Below are 21,908 nucleotides of genomic sequence, written 5' to 3'. Positions count from 1 at the left end.
ATTATTGTATTTTGTCCTGTCTCGCCTTTTCATGTCATTCAACATTTCAGCTTAGAAAATGATAAACATTATGACTTCAGTATTGGAGTAACATTGATTTCACCCAAGCAAAAGCACTACAAATGAAGCCGCAATTGTCCCATTTAAGCAGTTTCCACAAACCCAAGGTGAGTCCTTCCTGCATTTGCGACAGGTATACTTTGCGCAGTGCACACCACGCTCAGTGCTGTGGTTCCTGTTGCAGAGATTGCACACCTGGCACTGTGTTGTTTTACCATGAGAACGTCTCTTCATCTCACGACGCTGTCTCATTTTTTCTTCTTCTATTGCCTTTTCCTGCATAAACACATAACAACTCAAAAAAAACTGATTAGCTAACAGCTGAAGAACCCTTAGAAAACAACTGTGACAGGTATTTGTTTAGGTATGTTTTCTACCTAGGCAGTGTCTTTCTATCATACTGATAACCCATGATGCTTCATGATCAGACCATTCTGATCTGTAAAAAATATTAAATTTATTTTTTTCTGTGTTCTGAACAATTCTGACGGTCATGTTTTGTAAAATGTGCAATGGCAGCAATTTTATCATACAATAGCCACATATGTACATACGTTCTATATCTCAATTATAATAAAATGGGGATTTCTAAAATCAGCCTTCTTATGTACGCTTTTTTCGGGAGGGGGGGGTATAGAATGTCCAGAAATGTATTTTTTTTATACACTTTCGAAAATGTTGAGAATTGTAAACGACTCCTTAGTATTTTCTACAACACCGGCAAACTGGACAAGCATAGATTTGTCACTCTGTGTTGACATTTTGCAACAAGCCACTTTTGACTGTATTTATTTATTTATTTTCTTGCTCTTGACTCTTTCAATTCTGCACAGCATCCCAGGGGTTCCAGGCCCATATTCACTCCGCCTTGCCTGTGTTTAATGTACACACTTCTTGTTCACTTGCCCTCTGATTTGCTGGGAATGTTCCAGAGAGAATACCAGTGGTTTTCTTCTATTTGTGTTTGGCGGCCGCATAACCCAATTCCCCCATAAATATGGGCCATCCAGTCCATTTTCCATGCCTGGGCCTCAGACTAATTTACCAGTGGCATTGATATGAAAGATGAGCCTTTTGTCTGAGTGAAATAGAATTATTCTCATTGCTGGGAAGAGACAGAATCACATCTGCTTTAGAAAGAAAATATGCTTTAGTCTGAACAGCGGTTGGGTAAGATGCAATATATGAAGGTATCAGTAAAGCATGTACTATATATATATAGCTTAACATGTTTTTGTACAAACAGTAGGTTTTTAGCATATAGATGATTCAAATTCACTTCTCCCAGTATATATGCTTTAAACATGTAACAGAAACCTCTTTGTGAATATTTGGCTCTGATCTTAGTAGGCTGTTTGTTTTCAAAATAGCAAATCTTCCTGGGACTTTACTTTGTCCTTTTTGTCTTCTGCTCCCTGTACCCGTGCTTCTATTTCTTTTCCCTTTTCAACTCTCTCCTTATTACATTTCTTCTAGCGTTTCCTACCATCTGTCTCCCATGATACAAATAGGATCTATGTCTCGATAACACCCAGATATTAGATAATCTGCATCATTTGGGTTCAGGCTCGCTGACACACCTCTTTCAATTTTCCGTGATACAGATAATTAACTATAATGTGATTCTTTGTCTGCCATTTGCAAGCTTCCACTTCTGCTTTTAGTTTCACATAAAAGGTTTAAACCGCACATAAAATAACGTGCTCCTGAATTATTCATGTGTCCCTGGGTCTGAAATGACAACTGTTATGTGCTTTATTTATCGTAAGCTCCAATATGGAAATAATGGGCTGAATGCTGAGCGAAGCGAAGTCCAAGTGCGTGATAGCATGGAGATATTAATTTCGCCTGTACATGAATTAGATCGACACGTTGAATTGCTTCCACAAATTGGTGTTTTTTTTTTCCCTTTAGATAATTTCATTTCTTAGAACAAATGGTTACTTAATGCAGGAAATATTGAGCCTGGAAAAGCAATAGAAGAGCGTAACATTTTTCCTTTTTTTTTTTTTTTTACAAAACTCAGGTCAAGATTATTAGAACTCTACATGCAAAAATAGACTCTCTATTGTCTTCTGTTTAACACTCATTGAGCCATTTGCGTACTTTACTTGCGTCATGCTATAACGTTGATGCAGCACCACTGTTTTGTTTTTCTGATGGAGTTTTTTTTCTTGCAAGATTGAAGGTCTAAAGAGGGAAAATTGTTGTGGTCGTTGAAACTCATGAGGTAAATTCAACAAACCTCATTCATTGAGAACCGGCATCACAAAGATATGAGTGCTGACAGGCAACAACAGGAATGCTCTCATAGTCTGCCGACATGTCTGCTCGGCAGTACAAGGCCAAGGTGCCCCAAATGAGCAGCCTGAGAGGGAATGATTCACGACGACTGGACGCTCACAGTGACTATAAAAAAGTAATTGATCAAAGTCTCTTGTTGCTGTGACAACTTTTCCTTTGCCCAAACAGCCCTGATTTGTGTCAGAACAATTACATTTCATAAATTCCTCAGCCCTTCATTTCCCAAAGACACCGTAAACGTACAGTGTTCCAAACCCTTAAATGTTGCTTTTCTTTCTTTGACCAGGATCTCCACAATCGCCACCCCTTTGTTCATAATATGTAAAGTTTTAGAGGAATGAATCATTTGAACCAATATGTGAGATTTCAAAACTTTTCTCTTCTTTTATACAATAGATTTTCTGCAAAGTTTAACTTATAAAAAAACATTTAGCTTGTATAAAACAGGGGCAATAATAACCCAAATGCACAAATCTGCTCACTCCAAAACAAATGCCACTTGCAGGGTGATAAGATAAGATAAGTCTTTATTGATCTCACATTGGAGAAATTCACTTGTCATATCGGCTCAATAGTCAGGAGTAGGAAAGGGTGCATCAGTTATATACGGTGTATCTTCCTTTTTACAGTGGATCAAAAAGAAAATGAGAGAAAAAAAAGAAGAAAAAAAACGCACTGACCCTCGGTCATAGTGTTTTTCAATCAGCATGAATTAGAAGAAGCTCATTGTTTCCACAGATACACCATTGGAAGGCAGTGTATTAACTTATATGCATTCTGGTGTTTTAAAAACAAGTTTATAAAACAACTTCTGAAGGACAAGCTGGAGCTGTCAGGAGTGTGGACAGGAGTCCATCACCTGTCCCAGTGGATAATGGACTGCGTCCTGGCCGCCAACAGTATGTAAGGACTCCAAACTGTGTCTCTGACCGACTGGTCTGCAGTACGGGTGCTCCACAGGGCACAGTGCTGGTACCTTTCCTGTTCACTCTCTGCACTGCAGACTTCTCTATTCAACTCCCCTGGCTTCCACCTTCAGAAGCTCTCAGATGGCCCTGCCACCCTGCCATGGATCACTCTGAGTACATGTAGGACACACAGCAACTTTGCGGACTGGTTCCAGCAGAAACATCTCCTAATCAACAAGGGGAAAACCGAAGCGATGGTATAGGATTTCATTCAGGAAACGTACAATAGTGGAGTCTTATAAGTAGCTGGGTGTTCACCTGAACAGCAAACTGGACTGAAGTCACAACACTGATGGTCTTCACAGGAAGGGTCTGCACAGACTCTACCTGCTAAGGAGACAGAGGTCTTTTGGAGTGCATGGGACGCTCTTGAAGAGCTTTTTTGACTGTCGTGGCATCAAGACAAAGCGAGGCAAGTTTATTTTTACAGCACATTTCAGTAACAAGAAAATTCAGAGCGCAGTACATGAACATAAGAAAAGAAAACACACAGAGGAAAGCACATTGCAGTGGAATAATATTGTCAGGTCAAAATAAATTGGACTGCCAACTTAAAGCAGCATAGCGTAAATTCCAAGATTTTTCCAGATGTCTGCCCCCTCTGGCAACAAGAGGAAATGACACCAGAGTTGCGCACGTAATTGGTAGAAGAAAAGCATCCGCTGCTGCAACTGCAAAGGTCTTTTGTTTGGGGGCGTAAAGTCTTCTGCGGTAAGAAAGCTATAAATATTAACGTTAGCCCGCGTTCTCTTGCTAATGCATCGATTACAGAGGAGACTAAACAAAGTAGCCTGCTGAACAGGAGCGCACAGCCCATCACTCTCATGCTCAGAGGACTGGGCCTGAATCACTCTCTCAAGAACAAAATATCAAGTCTATAGAGACAACTGCGGTAAACGGGTCATTGTATGGGAAAGAAAACAAACAATATTTAACTTCAAAATTGGCACTACGCACCTGTAATCTAAAGATGTTTCAGTTAAATACAACAGTTTAAATAGAACATTAACATTCAAAGTCAACGCTAAACAAATGGAGCATAGCCGTTTTTTGGAGCATATTTACTAAGAAAAATCTTGTAAAACGTATGTCATTTTCTTCTTGCAGCCCTAGGTTAGAGAACAAATGCCTCTGTTGTCGTGGAGTATGCATTGTACCTATGACTCGGGTTGACACTCAATTAGCTCCTTAAATCCTGAGAACAGGTGTGCCAGGCGCAGTCTGCTCAGCTCTGCCCCCCAGAGGCAGAATCATGGGGTTGCTCCCAGTTGCCACTTAAAAGTGCTAGTTACTGTACTTATGGAGCCATTGTTTATCCTGCACTCGCTGCTATTGCACTTTTGGTTAGACCTAAACTGCATTTCGTTGCCTTGTACCTGTACCTGTGTAATGACAATAAAGTTGAATCTAATCTAATCTAACCCATTTATTGTACGGCTGCCTTAAAAACCTAAAGTGTCAAGTTGCAGTCTCACTTCCACAGGAACAAAACTGTCTCATTGAAACTCAAGCAATCGGCCAAATCCACGAACCAGCTGCTTTCATTAAGTCTCAGTCATTAAGAGCCGCAGCGATGAAGCAGCACAGCGCTTAGGTATAATCTCCTCCAAACGCCCACTGGCCCGTCCCTCAGCACACACGAGACAGTCATTACCGACTCTATGGCAACCCACTAACACGGCCCCGCACTCACTTCACCGCTGCCGTGTCAGCGTACAGGTATTCTTCATTGCTGTCACTCACTGGCAGCGAGACGGGGATCTTTCATGACAAAGAGCTGAAATAATGACGACGGAGCACTCAACTATTTGTTTCTTTTATCTATGATAATTACAAAGTGCTCTGTGAGCTGAGGGTTAGACGTGGCCCCGCACAGTTTTCTATTCTCCACCTTCCTTAAATACTCTTCCCTTAATGTTTTTTAAATGACTCCGTCAGATCGCGGCTCTGACCAATCAGCTTGTCAGCTTATGATCGATGTGTGACAGGTGTTGTGTACAGTGTTCATCTGGAAAATTTTAACGGCGATCTCTGTTTGGGCAGATGGTGTTACTGCTGAGATAGATGGATTAGTCAGTCAATCAGTCATCTAACAGAAATGTCTGACTGTTCCACCGGATGCTATTCAGGAACCGATCCTCCATTTCATTTGTTTATGTTGTTTCCTCAGTAAATAAAACTGTTGTTGAGGTGTATTTAAAAGCAGTTATTTTATTTCATCAGATGAATTTAACAATTGCGTTTTTCTCTATCTGTTCACGGTGTTCACAAAAAATATGAGCTAGATTAAGTGACTTACTGTAGGCAATAATACACTGTGTATTGTTATGGTAGCTGGTATTTTAGTAGAATCTTTTTTCTTTTATTTTTTTTTACTTTACAAAAACACACTGATTAGGGCTGGGTTGGATTCTCTTTTGCCTTCAAAACTACCTTGATTTTTCCAGCCATCAATTCATCAAGCTGTAGGAAATATTCCTCAGAGGTTTTGGTCCATATTCACAGGACAGCTGCTGCAGATTTGTCGGCTGAATATTCATGATGAGAATCTCCCATTTCACTAAATCCCAAAGCTGCTCTGCAGGTCAGCAACAATTACACAGCTAGGAAGTTCAAATGCTCCAAAGAGGACCTAAAGATGAGTCCAGACACATCGCTTCGGTCGCTAAGAAAAGAACCGCACACCATAATGCTACTACCACCACCAATTCTGTTAACATAGGGTAGGATGAATTCATGATTTCACATTGTTTAAAGCAAATTCAGACCGTACAAACCGAATTTTGCAATTAAAATTAAGACTTTTTCCAATTTTCCGATTTTGGTGAACCTCCAGCTCCAGTTCCTCTCCTCAGATAATAAGAGTGGCACCTGGGAGGGTCTTCTGCTGCTGTATCCCATCCGCTTCAAGGTTCTGTGTACTGTGCGTTGAGAGCTGGTATTAAACATATTTTGCTTGTAACAACATTTATTTGATCCACTGTTGGCTTTCCATCATCTTTAACCAGTTTACCTGTTCTACTCAAACCTCAAACATCACCAGAAAGTTTTTTTTTGTCTTCACAAAATATGTAATCTTGTGTGAAATCACAGAAAATAATTTCGGAAATATTCAATCCAGCACATATAGCACCCCGCAACTATGTCACAGTCAAAGTGACTTCAACCGTCTTTCTTCCTCATTCTCGTGCTCGGCTTGGACTTCAGAAAAGTGACTTCACCACGTCTAGATGGCCAAATGCGCTGAGTTGCTGCTATGGCTGGTTTGGTATTTGTGTCAACGAGCTATTGAACAGGTGGACTTGATAGAGTGGCCTGTGAGTGTGCATCCTGCAGAACAACAAAAAAAAAAGTCACACATAGGCCTAAAGACAAGAGGACAGGCATTTTGATTAAGGGTGCGTTAGTCTTCATAACTTAGAAATACCTCCAGCAAAAAAAAAAAAAAAAAAAAAAAAAAAACTAGGCAACAAAAGGTTAATGTTGTCAGACAGAGGAAACAAACTTTATCTCCACAGCTCGCTGTTACAGAACTGAAGCACCAGGTCTGGGTAATCAACCATTAGATGCAATCTACATGAGAAATCCACGTTTTCTGGGCATCCCAGGAAAAAAGCACTTTTAGTTTTACCATCGGAAACAGAAATATCTGGAGCAAAGCAAAGGGGAAGCACCTTATGTTCACTGTTAGCTGAGGAAGGGAATTAGTTATGTTGTGGGCCTTTTTTCTCTTCCAAAAGGCTCCGGGAAGCTTGTTAGTTTGCCTGGCGAACGCTTAGAAAATACCTGCATAAATGTAAAACGATCCAGTAATCTGAAAATGAGCATTAGAAAGAATGACCAAAGTTCATCAACATTTGGAAGTGTTGTGGGAGATGTCTAAGCACAGTCCAGCTGGCAAAAGTGGTTTGCACTGGGTCCTAGTAACAGCAGGGTTGGCAGTGAGTATGGCACATGCAATTTTGGGAAAAACTTGGCGTCCCCTCCTCCCCTGACAGAATAAACATACTCAAATTAAAGGACGGATTTGCCTTATTTTTTTGTCTGGGTGAGATCATGCTACAGTAATAAACGATTTGTTTATTTAATACATATATGCAAACAGGTCAGCTGGCTATTACAGCTCACAAGCATCTTCAAGCAGGTCTCGTCAATTTTAAAAGTGTACATCCTCTCTTTCTCCAACCGGAGCGAATTACCTCAAAGGTCTAATAATCATGTCGCATAATGCTTTGTGGTCTCTGGGACGATGAGAGCTGATTGCTCTCTATCATAATGAGTTCCTGGAAAATAAATTTGGCCAGACAAATTATTTCCCTGGGAAATATCCACTATCCAGATTTGTGCCGCCAATACGGACAGACCCAGAGGGGTGACAGCTCGAAACACTGCCATTAATGAGAACGGGACTCAATTTGAAATGACACCGCTGAAATGCGCTCTCCAAGCGAGGAGGAACCCGACAGCCAAACCCAGACGCAAACCTCTTTGCGGCTTCAGCTCGGTAATGTGTTCTCGGAAGTTTAATTTCACCGACAAGCACGCGGACCTCCTGCGAAGCAGCACTAAGTCAGTCAAAATAAAAGTAGGAGAAAACAACTGTGACTCATCAGTGGGCATAATCATGCATATTGCAGCCACCTCCGATAGGCGGATGTCACTCGGAGGGAGAGGAGAAGAAAAAAAAAAAGCGTGTACAGGGGAGCACCCACGTGGGTGCATCAGTGGGCGTCTTGATTGTGATCATGACCTGCTCACCTCTGCCACCTACAGCACATGTACAAAGTACAGACACGCCCACCCTCCCACAGTCACAAGCACTCATCTCCAAGTCAGGACGACGTCATCCCCGCATGCCTCCTCCAACTGGAAATGTTTGTTTGTCCTGCATCCTTTCTTTTTTTCTTTTTTTTTTTTGAAGCTGCTGACATTTTGTCCTCTTCTCTCTGAGTGGTAGCTGCACTACACCGCACTAGCCACCATCCAAGGCATGGAGGCTTGGAGACGGATGTGCACTCTAACCTGATGATCCATGCCCTGATTCCCAGAGGCTAAATGTTTGTGTGTGTATGTGTGTGTGGAGGAGGGGGGGGGGGGGTTGAGTCTGCAGGCTTTTAACAGCTGGCTTCTTCCAATAGGCTGTCAGCAACCACATCCGCCTAATACGATCACTGCAGCATGTTGATGTGCACGAGTCAGACGGGGGGAGAATTAGAGTACAACAGGGAAAATAAATGCACAAAGCTGAAAAGAGAAAAAAAAAAGGTTCAATCTGCAGTTTAAGCAGCTTTATTTAACGCTTCGCTCTGGCGTCATGTAAACATGCAAAAACATGCTGTGAAAACTGCTGTTTACTTTTTTATATATATATATAAATTTAACACCAATTTAAAGATATAGATTCACGTTTTCACTTCAGATTCAATTCAACATGGTGCTTTGGAACAGAAACGATTATATCGTCAAAGAAGGAAGCTTGTGGATTCCGTCTTGATATTTCTTACAATATTGTTCCACATGGAGGAGATTGCTTGCCAGATTGTGATGGGACAACGTGTTAAATGAGCCACCAATTCTTTCAGTGTACACTATATAAATGTAGACACGTGTCAAATTATGGCAAACTGGAAACATGAATCACATTTAACTTCTAAAAAGTGTAATTTGCCACAATAGCAGCAACACTGGGCATTCGGAGGCAAACCTAACCATAGTGGGTCCATAGATCCCAGTATGGGGGCAAATCCAGACCTTTTTGCTTGTTCAAGACTTTATGCGCTGAACTTCCTCTTTATTAGGCATGTCTCAAGTTTGTTATGATGGCAACTCTGGTGCAGGCAATAGTTACAGACACAGAATAATGGTTTTACAGGTTTATTGAAAATTGATTGAAAGGTTGTTGGTCTTCTGGATTCCCTGTGAGGCGCTGACGTGCCACTGAAGAGGAGAGGTAAGTGATTATGAGCAGATGATGATGATGAAGAAGAAACGAGGAGGAAAAGGTCAGGCGTCTACTGTCGGTGGAGTTTGAGATTGGAAGGCGGACGGTAATGCTGAGTCTCTGTTTTCTTCTTTCCAGGAGGAGGAGCGTGGCGGGGCAGACAGCAGCCATCTTTCAATCCAATTCTCATCCGACTTTGAAGCAAACGTTTAAAATTTTGCAATAAAGAAAATTCAAATCAGACGTGTTTCCATCTAATGGTCTGTGGTGAATTAATTAGGCAACACAAAGTGTAATGTCGTACGTTGATGTAATAAACACGAAGTAGGGGTTGCTGACCATCACGGACCACAGATCAGTAATAGAGCGAGGTTTTGATGAATATATTTATTTTTTTTTTTTATTTCACAGATGAGACAATGAAATGCTTAAGTCTCTTCGTCGGTCCACACGTTGCTGCTTCCAGTCCTGTTTTCAAGAATTATGAGAACATCTGAGAAGACGCCGGCAGCAGAAACAGCTGATCAGCCATGTGAGGTAAATGTTCGCTATATCAGAACGAATTCGACGAATGTGTTTCCTAGTCCTCTTTGGCATATTTACTGTGTTTTTTAAAAAAGTTAAAAACCACCTCAAGTGAGCATAAAAAAACATTTTTGCAAAATTTTGTGAGTTATTAAAGATTTTGTCATTTGAATTAACCTTTTCATTTCAATACTTCAAAATGTGCATTATAAAACGCTGATGGAATGTGACTGATGTTCCAGGGTGGACATGCAGGTGAGCATGAGATAAGTAGTTGAGTGGCGGAAGCGACTGCAGAAAGAGGACACTACTGGTGGTGGACTCGGGAGGAGACTACTCAAATTCAAAGGAAAGAGGTAGCTGAACACCAGAACAAAGGAACTCTGAAATGAGCATGGACTGGATATTTGAAGAAAATAGGACAGACTCACGCTAGAAGAGAAAAAGATTACACGAGATTGGTAAGCTTGATTATCTTGCTGAGTGAGCTAACAATCTAGTATCTGCCTCATGGGATCTGCTCCTCTTTAAGCTCCTCCTGATTGTTCAAAACAAGCTACAGGGCCATTCCTGCCAGCCACACCCTGCATAGGAAAGCTGAGAGAGACACAAACACACACCTACATGTACATGACAGTTTGCATGTACATTAATGTTATACCCTATCTGTTGTTTTTCTTAGAGAGAGTAAGCCAGTGTGCTTTTAAAAAAGTTGCTTCATCACCAAACATTAAATACAAAATACACTAAATTATAAAACCTTTGGTGAAAATATCTGCATTTATTTGAGTCAAAGATCCCCTCAGCACAAACGCCTCAAGTTAAACACAGAATATGGTTTTCAACTCTTTAAAAAGGGACATATCATGCTTTTTGATGCCTTACTTTTAACATCTAAATCATTCAGTTGTGGTCTATATAAAGTGGAAGTGCAATGCTTTGGTCTGGATTCCTCATTATTGTTGCCCCACAGTTCCTCTTTTGCCCCTTTTCTGAAGTACATCTGAGAGCAACTTGTTTTGGTACTGTCTCTTTAAATGCAGAGGAGGCATATAAAGAGACACTCCATCCTGTTTAACTAATTTTGTAGCATGTTTGTTGAAGGTGTAATTAATTTTGTGGTTGAATACACCCAACAACCAAACATTTTTACTTATCCACAGTCGAGAACTGAACATCTTGAAAATATGACTCACAGAATATAAAGATATGTACGTATTACCTGGAGAGACTATATTAAAAGTACCTAGAGACTCCAAGCATGTATTTAAGGGCTAAAAAAGTGGATTTTTCATTGATATCTTTTCCTTTAAGAGATCTCAATGCAAGTTTTATTGTTTTAAATAATGTAGTATATTAGAATAAATTTCCGCAGATAATGTTCAATTAAATTTTATTTATATAGCACCAATTCATGAAACATGTCATCTCAAGGCACTTTCCAAAGTCAAAATCAATAAGATTATACAGATTGGTAAAAAAATATCCTATATAAGGGAACCAGTTGATTGCTTCAAAGTCCCGACAAGCAGCATTCACTCCTGGAGAAGTGTAGAGCTACAGGAAGAGTCGTCTGCATTGTCCATGGCTTTGCAGCAATCCCTCATACCGAGCAAGCATGAAGCGACAGTGGAAAGAAAAACCACCCATTAACGGGAAGGAAAACCTCCAGCAGAACCGGGCTCAGTATGAACGGTCATCTGCCTCGACCGACTGGGGGTTAGAGAAGACAGAGCAGAGACACAACAAGAGAGACAAAAAAGCACAGAAGCACACATTGATCCAGTAATCTGTTCTACATTAGATGGTAATAGTCGGTGATCTGTCCTCTCTGGATGATGTCACAGTTTAACAGAACGTCAGACCAGGTGTACCTACTATGAAGAAAAAGAGAGAGAACAAAAAGTTAAAAGCTGAAATGACGACAAGCAATGCAAATCATCTTATTCACCTGCTCAAATCAAGGACAAATACACTTATTTTAAGAACATTTTACTTATTTTAAGTTCCGTTTTTGCAGTGTGATAACTAAAAGATCTGCCTCTCATTCTACTTTTGTTAATGTTAATATCCACAATTTACTGGCAAGGCTACAACTTTGAATAAACAATGTGCTGCCTTTTAAAAATTAAATGAACAATAAACACTGACACTTTAAAGACATACTTATAAATAGGGTCTTTATAAAGGAGTCATCATCCATAACAATTCTTGTACAGGGATAAAATGAAAAGAGAGCTTTGCTTTAACATTAGCATAGTATTAGGCTAGATTAATAATGCATTACAGTTCAATTACAGACAGTAGCTTAGTAGAAGAGAAGAATAAAATCAATGGCACAAGTGGGTAAATCCAGCCTGAGGAAGTAAAAACACTGCATAGTTTTCCTTCATACTGTTTACTTTACCAGGTGATTTTAAATGTTAGACCAAAGAGTAGAAACTAATCGTTGTACAAGCTTTTAACTTTCCCAACCTGGATTATCCACCTTTTGATTTCTAACCATCCAAACTTTTGCCTCAAGCCCTTTTATATGTTGCAACCATGAAACAGTATGAAATGAAATGAAAAAAAGTTGACTGGTTTGAAATATTGGAAAATGTGTTATCATATGTTCTCTTGTAAATTTACAGAGAAATAACTTTTGACGAAACCCTTTAAATCCTGCTGCACATGGATTTTTCTACTGGAAGACGAGCAAAACAGGCGACAGGAAGTCAGGATTTTGGCCAAGTCCTGCTGTGCCTCACAAAGCTCGTTTTGTTAACATGGTGAAATGGCACACTGTTGGACATACAGAGAATAAAAACTTGTGACAAAGGCCCAGATTCGTGCACAGTCCTGGAAAACAAATAATACATTTAGTGAAGATACAGATACAGTGGCTCACAGATAATATGTGTCAAAATGTGAACAGGTACATATTTAGCAACACTGGAACCACAAACCTGATTATGTTTTATGGGGATTTAATGTGGTAGAGAAACATATAGTTTCTCTACAACATTAGAAAGTAGTGCACAGTTGTGAAGTGGAAGGAAAATGACAAGTGGTTTTCTACATTTTAGTGGCCATAGGTTTGTTCTCGCCAGTGGCGGAGCTAGGCCTTTATTTTTTTTTGGGGGGGGGGGGGGCAGGGGGGGGCCATGGCTGTCCCGTAGGGGGGGATCTTATAAAGCCAGATTTTTTTTAGTTATAACCGTTATAATTAACGATGATCTGCATTGAATATATATATTTAATACTATTATTTATCTTTTTTGTATGTGTTTGTTTTATCTCTTTCTTTTTATTTTGCTATGGACCCTTCTTGCGTCTAGAATAAAGATTGATGATGATGATGATGATGATGATGATGATGATGATGATGATGATTAAAGCTTCAAACAATGTTTTATATATTTTATGTGGACTACCCATCTTTCTCTATTCCCCACCCTTATGGAAAGGGTTCACTCAGCTGGCCTTTTTGCAAAAGTCCTTTTGTCAATGATTACGTTGATTTAGTTCTAAAATCTGAAAGTTTAAATGCATTCTAACTTTCTTAGTTCTTAGCTTTAAAAAAATCTATAATTTTTGTACATTTTTTTTTTTGCATTTTGCGACTAGAGAAGTTTTCTCTGCAAATTTTTAAACAATGTTTCGGGGTAAGACAGAGTTTGTTTTGCTGTAAGGGGAGCAAAAGTGTTTCTCATTTGAAACGGTCACTGATCTCTGGACTATGACAACAAACTTGTTTGTCCAACCATAATTTGTAATTAGAATTTCTAAATGTCAAATGTATTTAAGTACATATTAGACACAAAGGAGATGATTTTGTATATGTAACTTGCAGTTTATTAACAATGTAATAGAATAAAACAACATCTAAAACATAACTCAGCATATGCATATAACACATTGTATTTTTTCATAGTCCTCACAGTGGTTACATTTCCTTGTAATATGCTTTTGTATTTTAAAAAGTGGATAATTAAGTAATGCATGTCCAAATCTTTGTGTCATTATAGACCTGTCCTCCTTTCTGCTCCTTGTTCAGTTCTCATTTCTCTTGCTGACGTTTTGATCTCACAAAACCATCTTGCTCTTCCTACCCGTCTCACCTTTTCTCCAATTATTTCTTGAGTTTTTAATTGATGATACTCCTTATCTTGGGTTTACTTACATACTTACATCTACTGTAAAGTTGTTCCTCTAACTTGGTGGAATGTGACCCTTTGTGTTATGTAGTGCCAGCTACTATACAGAAGTGGTTCTGTGACACGTCAATCATCTGGGATGGGCAAATAAAAATGTGTGGGAGGGGGGCAATCAGAGCTAAAGGGGAGCCCTTGGTTCTGACCCCCCTTTACACTGACATCTCTAAATAAAATCCAGTACAACCAATTGCCTTCATAACTAGTTCGCAAATAGAGACTACTTCTGTGGCATTTCATTTCAGTAAGTATATGTCAGAGAACAAACAGCATCATAGCAACCAAGAAACACAGCAGACAGGTCAAGGAGAAAGCTGTGATTAATTTAAAGCACAGTTAGGTTATGAAACTCATTTCAAAACTAAATCATCTGATGAAGTACTTTTTACTCTATTACTGAACATTGAAAGTGTCAGGATGTTTTGATTGTTTCCAGAACCAACTTGCAGACAGGAACTCGGTAGTCGTATGATCAAAATAAGGATTTGATGATAATAATAAAAGCCAACTTACAATCCGGCGCAGGTCACGGGAAGTCAAACGAAGAGGACATTGGTATGGTAACGGCAATGAGCGATGACAACCAGAGAGCTTTTATGCAAAGGGAAGTGTGGAGAAAGGCATGGCAAAACGGCTGTGGGGCAGTCAGGTTTAGACGAGGAACAGCTGAGACGGAGCAAGGCAGAGGGAGCTGAGGGAAGGAGAGTAATTAACAAGAGCAGAGTTACAGATAAAAACAAAGACACCAAGGGGGCTATCTAACAGGAAATAACTTTAATAGTAAACGAACACAATGATAATAATCCAGGAAGCTGAACATCTGTCTCACAAATATGACCACAGAGAAATGAACCTACAACAAAAACCCAAATGGAAAAATTAACGACAGAATATGACATGTCCTCTGCGAACATTAAGAACAAGAAACTGCTGAAAATATGAACATAAATGAAAACCATCACCTAACATCTAGGAATAGGACAGAAAGAGTATTGCACAAACTTTCCAAGTAAATGACCAGAAAGAGTCATTTACTGTGAGCATGACTCAGTGACGCAGTTTGCTGGAACCCATGTGGGAAACAGTAAACTTGGGTGAAGAGGTGCTTTGGTAAGATGAGACCAAAATAACACATTTGGGTTTTATCATGAAAGGGGGAACTAAAACTGCTAATACATATATTTTTCGTAGTATGACCATGACCTGGATGACTGAGAATCTTCACCAGCATGCTAACACATATAGTGAGTTAGCATTATTGGGGTTGCTGTTTCCCTCAGCAGTGTCAGGAAAGCTAGTCAGAGATAAAAGGCAGATGGATGGCGCTAAATTCAACGCAGTACTTGAAGAAAACCCATCAGAGTCTACAAAAGATTGGAGACTTGGGAGCATCACCTTCCAGCAGGATGACGAACCAAAACATAGAGCCAGAGCTAAATCCATGCACGTGTTATCACAATACGTGTGTTAGGACTAGGAGGGCCTAGTCAAAGTCCAAACCTAAATCTAATTTAGAATCAATGGCAGCATTTAAAATATGCTCACTGATGGTTTTTTTTTTCTTTGAGTGTGAAATGAGAATGAGAAAGATCCTTTTTAAATGTGCAATGCAGGTAGAGACCTAGCCTAAAAGACTCACAGCTGTATTTACAACAAAACCTGGGTTTACAAAGTATTCCCCCAAGGGGTTGAATCCAGAAAGATTCAACAATTTCCCGGGGTGCTATAACAGAAAATGTTGAAAACCATGGCTCTCTCCTTTATACTATGAAGTTTAGGGCTTGTGATGCAACATAGTGTCAAAGGGTTCAATGCCCTTGCAAGGCATTGTACATCCATCATCCATCTTTTATGTTCTTAGGTGTCTTCTACAGAGGAGAACGACTAAGCCAGAATGAGGTGAAGATGTTTCTGAGTTTGTGGGAAATAAATTTTTACAGCGCAATTATTACAAACCCTTTCATGTCTCCAGTCCCCTCCCCTCCACCCACCCACCCACACACCCACCACCACCCCTTAAACATTTTCCTAAAGTCTCCCTAAAGAGCTTCCCACATCCATCAAACCAAGTGTGCTCTGTGAGGACGACTGTAAACGTGTCCATGCAGTGGGAGCTCAGCCCCTCTGTTTATATGTTCAGTGAGTACTCTTGCACGTTCTCACACACTAACAATCCCACCCCCCATGCCTCCACATTTTATAAACATGGAGAGAAACACCGCACACTGTTCAATTTCAGTGTACATCGGGCTTGACAGAATAAGGCGCTGGTATACTTGGCTGACAGATATCTCCCAGTGGGACCATTTAGTTTGGCAAGTTTCTGTCACTTGACTGTCAGAAGGGATCAATTTACATATAACTCCCCTGCGGGGGGGGAAGATATGTGTTCTTTGAATTCAATGAACAGTTAAAGGTTCCTGTTTGTTCTGCACATACTTAGTACTTTTAGTATTTGAAAGAGGAAGCACCGAGAAAAGGGATAGAGGGGTAGAGAAGGTCCAGTTGATCAGGTTCAGGTTTGACAGAGTCCGTATTTACCTCATGATGAATCACACAAAGCGGGCAAATGAACCGTAACTTCTTAAAGTATTTCATAAAAGTTGCATATTAAAGTGCCCTCTCTCTGAGGACCCTTAAAGGCGACATCAAAAAAAGAATAAAAATATAATTTAACCTGTCGATATCATAAACAGAATTAATCCGGGAACCCAAACAACATTTGCACGTGTTCTTTTCAGGCTCATTAAGTGCTGAGTGCCTAGTAAGGCTATCAAAAAGGTCAAGTTAAACAGACCGACAAGTCTGCAGATCTCCTTTTGAGCCACCAGCTCCCTGTAAGTGAGGAGGGTATATATTAGTGTTTACAAGCATTTAACGGGAGGGTGGCAGGAAAATACAGTCCGAGTCAGATGGTTACATATGCCCATCAGCATGAATGTGAGTGACTGATAAAAATAAAGGGTACAAGTTTGAACTTATCATGGGATACACATGGAACCCCCACTAATAATTATTTAACAGAATCAGAGAACCACTTATTTTTGTAATCAAACCAGCTTCTTGGACAATTATTGCAAGAAGTTTAAGCACACTCTTTTCGGCAGAAACAAAAGCGTTCAGTAAAAAGAGTTTTGTTTCGTGGCAGATACCAGACTACTAGGCACAGGCCATACATTTTCAGCAAGGATGAGGTTTGGACTGTTGCCAAAAGTTCATGTTAACCTTCTTTTACATTCCAAAAAAAACGTTTCAACGTTTGTTTAGGATCATTGTCTTGTTGGAAACCTCAATTTTGCCTAAGGTTCAACCATGAAAATGTTGATTTAACAAGAAGTTGAAGAAAGTCATTATATCTTTTTTATTACTGAGTCTTCTTTGGGCCGTGCACCAGTGACACTGGCAGCAAAACAAGCCCACAGCATCATGCTGCCACTTGATCATGATCAAATGGTAGCACAATCATAAAAAAAGATATTAATGAATATCTAAAGGCTCCTGGACCTCTCTCCAATGAGCAGAGAGAGGTCCAGGAGCTTAAAAGCCAGCCATGTGCCGAAAGACACACTTGTAGGTAGCCATCAACAAGTTCTGATACTAGCAGGCTTAATATTTAATCTCTGAGCTTGGCGTAAGTGGTAGAGTTGATTTAAACTGGCTGGTTTCCAGGCAGAACCTCGTTTAAAAGCATAGTCCACAAATTTTCACCGGGTTCCTTTCCAGAAGCTCGGTGGTAGCTTGCTTGATGGAACATTTTATGTTTAGATGAGCCAAAGATTAAGGTAGTTCACTTCAACGATGTCTTAATGGTTCGCTGCCACACTACTGACAAATGTCACATTTGTATTAGTTCCTCTTTCTTTTATATTCTATCTGCATAATCATATGATCTGTTCATTATTGCAATACATCCTGCTACTACATATACTCCCGCTACTCATATGGTCTTACACATAACTTTTCTGTACATATAAAATATTTTTAAATTTTTTTTTTTTTGCCGCTACATTGCTAAAAAAAAATGACAAATACTTATATTTATGATGGTTGTCTGTTGTCTTGTGTTTGTACTCAGAGCCTTTCAACAAAATTGTGCTAAAATGTACATAAAGAATATACAATAATATATTTAAAAAAATCTAAGTCTATGTTTGGATGGGCCAAAGTGATTGTTTCAATCCAAAGAAAACTGCACCAACTACCAAGCATGGTGGTGGCAGCATCATGCTGAGGAGCTGTTTTCACACCAGCAGTGCATTGCGTAAAGTTGATGTAATAAGGAATAAGGACCACCTCCAAATTGCTTAAATCTGCCTCACATCAACAGCATGGCTGTAACGTGGTCACAGCTGTGTATTCCAACCAGGCATTGAGCCGAAGCTCACATCATCCAGTCCTGCTGTGGAACTGAAAAGGCAAGCGAAAGATGTAGCATCTCAACACTATTGAAAATGTATAGACTGTGCTTTAAAATCCAGGTACATACGAGGAAACCGACCGATTTAAATAGACTCTTCCATTTCTGCCGGAAGTGCTAAGGAACAGTTAATCAAATATTTCTACTGTTGAGTAAATCAACCTTGTCTTGTGCACCCAGTTCAATTCATTGCAGTCGTTTGTGGTATAATATGTCCAGCCAGAAAAAACAAGTGGTTCAAATCATCAATTAAAAGCTCAAAATTAATATGAAATTCCTGCTGAGAATAAATGTATGAAAACCTCAGACCAGAATGGTAAGCCAGGTTGTTTAATTTCACAAAATAAATTCTGACTTTTCCTTTTTTTTTTTGCACCCCGTCCTTTTCCCCACCCCCTAGCCCACAGGGTGTGTATTCAAGTCTTTGAACATACGCCGTCAAACGCAGAAGACCCGAGACAACTTGAAATCATCACTCCAATCTTTCCTCTAGGTTTTCAAAACCATCTCAGACAAATGGGCTTTATTTATTCTTCAGAGTCTGCATTTTTACTACAAGTCCACCAGCATCATCTTCTTTGTAATCAGTATCACCATATCATACAAAATAGCACAATACTGTTTTCATAAAACCAAAAATAGACAAATACTCAGACAGATCATTTAGTACAACATACAAATCCAATACATATCAACAACTTCACTATGTTTGCCTCTTTAAAAAAGCAAATACGATAAAAATGTGATCTTATGGGTTTTTCTCTGTGATCTCCATCTTTGTGTTAAAGCTGTGACTGGTGGATGCATTGAAAGGGAAGATTCTGCACACAAACACCTTCCTGAGCGACCACACACCGTAGGTTCATGCACGATGGCCACACTGTTTTACGACGGATGCACAATATACCAAAGAAGATACAACCGATACAAAGCTGGAGTCATACGTATCTCCTGGTGTCCCTCTTGCACAGTATCTTTTTGAACGACCTCCTGAAGTCGTTGTTGAAAACGGTGTAAATCAGAGGGTTCAGGGCGCTGTTGCAGTAGCCGAACCAGAAGAAGAACTTGAACAGGGTCGGAGGCACGGAGCAGGAGCCACAAAGAGTCATCAGCATGTAGGTAAAGAAAAACGGAAACCAACAAACGACAAAGACGCCGATGACCACCGCCAGGACGAAGGTGAACCGTTTCTCGCGGTTTTGACGGCCTCTCCAGCGGCTGCCTTTGGTGTTTGCCTCTTGCTTTTGGACGTTGGCGTCCCCTGGTTTGATTTGCCTCAGTCTGGATTTCCCCTTGTGTGCTTTCTTTCTAATGGAGCATGGGTTGTTCACATTATGGTCAGAGGACGATGACTCCTCGAGGTCCACGCCGTTGACCTCACCTTTGCCCTCCTCTGCTTTCCCATGTCCTCCGACTCCCTCCTGCAGCTCTATAGCCTGTTCACCGTTCAGCTTCTCGTGACAGAGGGGATCCTTGGCGTCGCCGGCGCCATTCTCCTTCTGGTTCGCAGCAGGAGCAGTGGATGGCTTCAACATAGCATTCGGCCTCCGGTCGCCAGGGGGCGCACGTGTCCTTTTTTTGGCAATTTGGTAGATCCGCACGTAGACCAGCACCATGATGATGCACGGCAGGAAGAAGGAGCCGATGCAGGAGGAGATGACGTACCATTTTTCTTTGTTGATCTCACACTCGGGGAATTTCTCACTGTTGCCCTTCCCGATGGGGATCAGGGGCGGAAACGAGATAACCGCAGCGATGACCCAAACAATGACGATGATGCACTTGATGCGCCGTGGCGTCCTCTTCAGGTTGTACTCTATGGCCTGTGTAATGGACCAGTAGCGGTCCAGGCTGATAGCACAAAGATGGGCGATGGAGGCGGAGCAGAAGAGAACGTCCAGCGCAAGGTAAATCTCACACCACACCTTGCCAAAGTACCAGTATCCCATGAGCTCGTTGGCCAGGGAAAAAGGCATGACGAGGGTGGCCACCAGAATGTCCGCCGAAGCCAGGGACACCAGGAACAAGTTCTGCGGGGCTTTCAAGGCCCGGCTTGTAAACACAGCAATGACCACCAGGACATTGCCGAACACTATGAGCAGGATCATGAGGCCTACCAGCACGCTGAGCGGCAGGGCTATCTGTAGGCTGTAAGGGGCTAAGCTGGAGTAGTTCTGGAAAGTGTTATTGTTATCCTCCATGGTAGCAGATTGGCCCCGCTTCCTGTGAGAGTTCACCTGAGGTTAACAAATATCATCCACCAGGAAGGAGAGAACTAGTGGCTTACAGCAGGGCTGAGAGAGGAAGAGACTGAATCGCTCCTCTGAGACTTTCCCGGATTTTTCCTCCTCATTGTGAGGGATTTTTTTTTTTTAAAGATGTCACTTTATCTGAAAATACACCAAGAAGGAAAAAATATAATATATATATTATTTAGCATATTTGAAACAAATCGTGGTCATCTCTTCATAGTACCTCTAGTATAATTAATAAGCCTATAGGTTTGGCACTTCTTGTGTGGGGAAAACCGAAGTGGGCTAAATTTAAAGATAAAAGAGTCTTACCTGAGAGAAGGAGCGATGGCAGCGCCTCTCCAGTGCCAGGGCACTAAAATACTGCGAACGGGCAACTTCTTTAGACAAATCAAGAGGAGGCAAAGAAGATCCATGAGGCGGACGAAGCGTTTCCTCTGCGCCTCCTGTCTCTCCACTCGCAGTGGTCTCTGCGCTGCATCTAGTTGCGCTCGGCACCGGACCTAATAGAGCGCTAATCACGTTATCCCGGGCGCTGCTGTGTTACTGTCTGCGTGTGGAGTTTCTCTCCTCACTGTTCACCAGAGCGCCACTCCCTCTCCTTATAGCCCGCACACTGCAAAAGGTGTCCCGTTCGTGGGGTCACCGTGCGTGCATGCGTCCGCGGGAGTGTCAACACTGGCAAGCTGCCCCGCCGTGTTTGTCTGACAACAGCCGCATCAGCCGGAGAGGCGTTTTAAATGACAGGGCAGCCAGGAGGAGAAGGAGGAGGAGGAAGAGGAGGAAGAGGAGGTGGTGATCGGGAACATATTCCCTCCACTTACTATCAAAAGAAAACATTAAAAACGCATGGACGTGTCGGGACCGGCGAGGAGACGACGAAAGGAGCGCGCAATTTACCGGGTTCCCCCATGCGATGTGGCCCCTTAAAGGTAACTTCATATCAAATGTACGTGAGAAGAAATCCTTCGACAAGCATGCAAACTTTAATCGCCAAAATTTCTTAAAAGATGGCCTGTAATAAATTAATTAATTCGACATGATAACTTGGTGTGTTCGTATCGTGAAAAGAAACCAAATATACGTGAACAAAAAAAAAAAAAAAAAAAAATCCAACGACAATATACCTCGCATTTACCCAAAAAAAGGCCATTAAAAGTCTTAAACCATAAATAAATAAAAATGTATCATAATGATAATTTCCCCCTACACAAATGAGTGACAAACTTACAGATCAAAGGAATG

At 40.9% G+C, this 21,908-nt stretch overlaps 1 protein-coding gene across 1 annotated transcript; it reads right to left on the bottom strand.

The window, feature by feature from the left end:
• Positions 1 to 18,901: 18,901 nt before the first annotated feature.
• On the bottom strand, positions 18,902 to 21,431 carry adra2a (adrenoceptor alpha 2A). The gene is made up of 2 exons (XM_012866968.3): positions 20,976 to 21,431; positions 18,902 to 20,801 (listed from the first exon to the last, which is right to left on the bottom strand). The coding sequence occupies exon 2, from the start codon at positions 20,610 to 20,612 to the stop codon at positions 19,350 to 19,352; it is 1,263 nt and encodes a 420-aa protein (XP_012722422.2). The 5' UTR covers positions 20,613 to 20,801; positions 20,976 to 21,431; the 3' UTR covers positions 18,902 to 19,349.
• Between the last annotated feature and the right edge of the window lie 477 nt (positions 21,432 to 21,908).

This window comes from Fundulus heteroclitus, chromosome 5 (genome assembly GCF_011125445.2).
Source record: "Fundulus heteroclitus isolate FHET01 chromosome 5, MU-UCD_Fhet_4.1, whole genome shotgun sequence".
Taxonomy (NCBI): domain Eukaryota; kingdom Metazoa; phylum Chordata; class Actinopteri; order Cyprinodontiformes; family Fundulidae; genus Fundulus; species Fundulus heteroclitus.
Note: the sequence above shows the minus strand (reverse complement) of the source record. Positions and strands in the feature narration are given on the sequence as shown.

Coding starts and splice junctions, on each gene's coding strand:
- adra2a (XM_012866968.3), bottom strand. CDS start 20,612: ATGGAGGATAACAATAACACTTTCCAGAACTACTCCAGCTTAGCCCCT.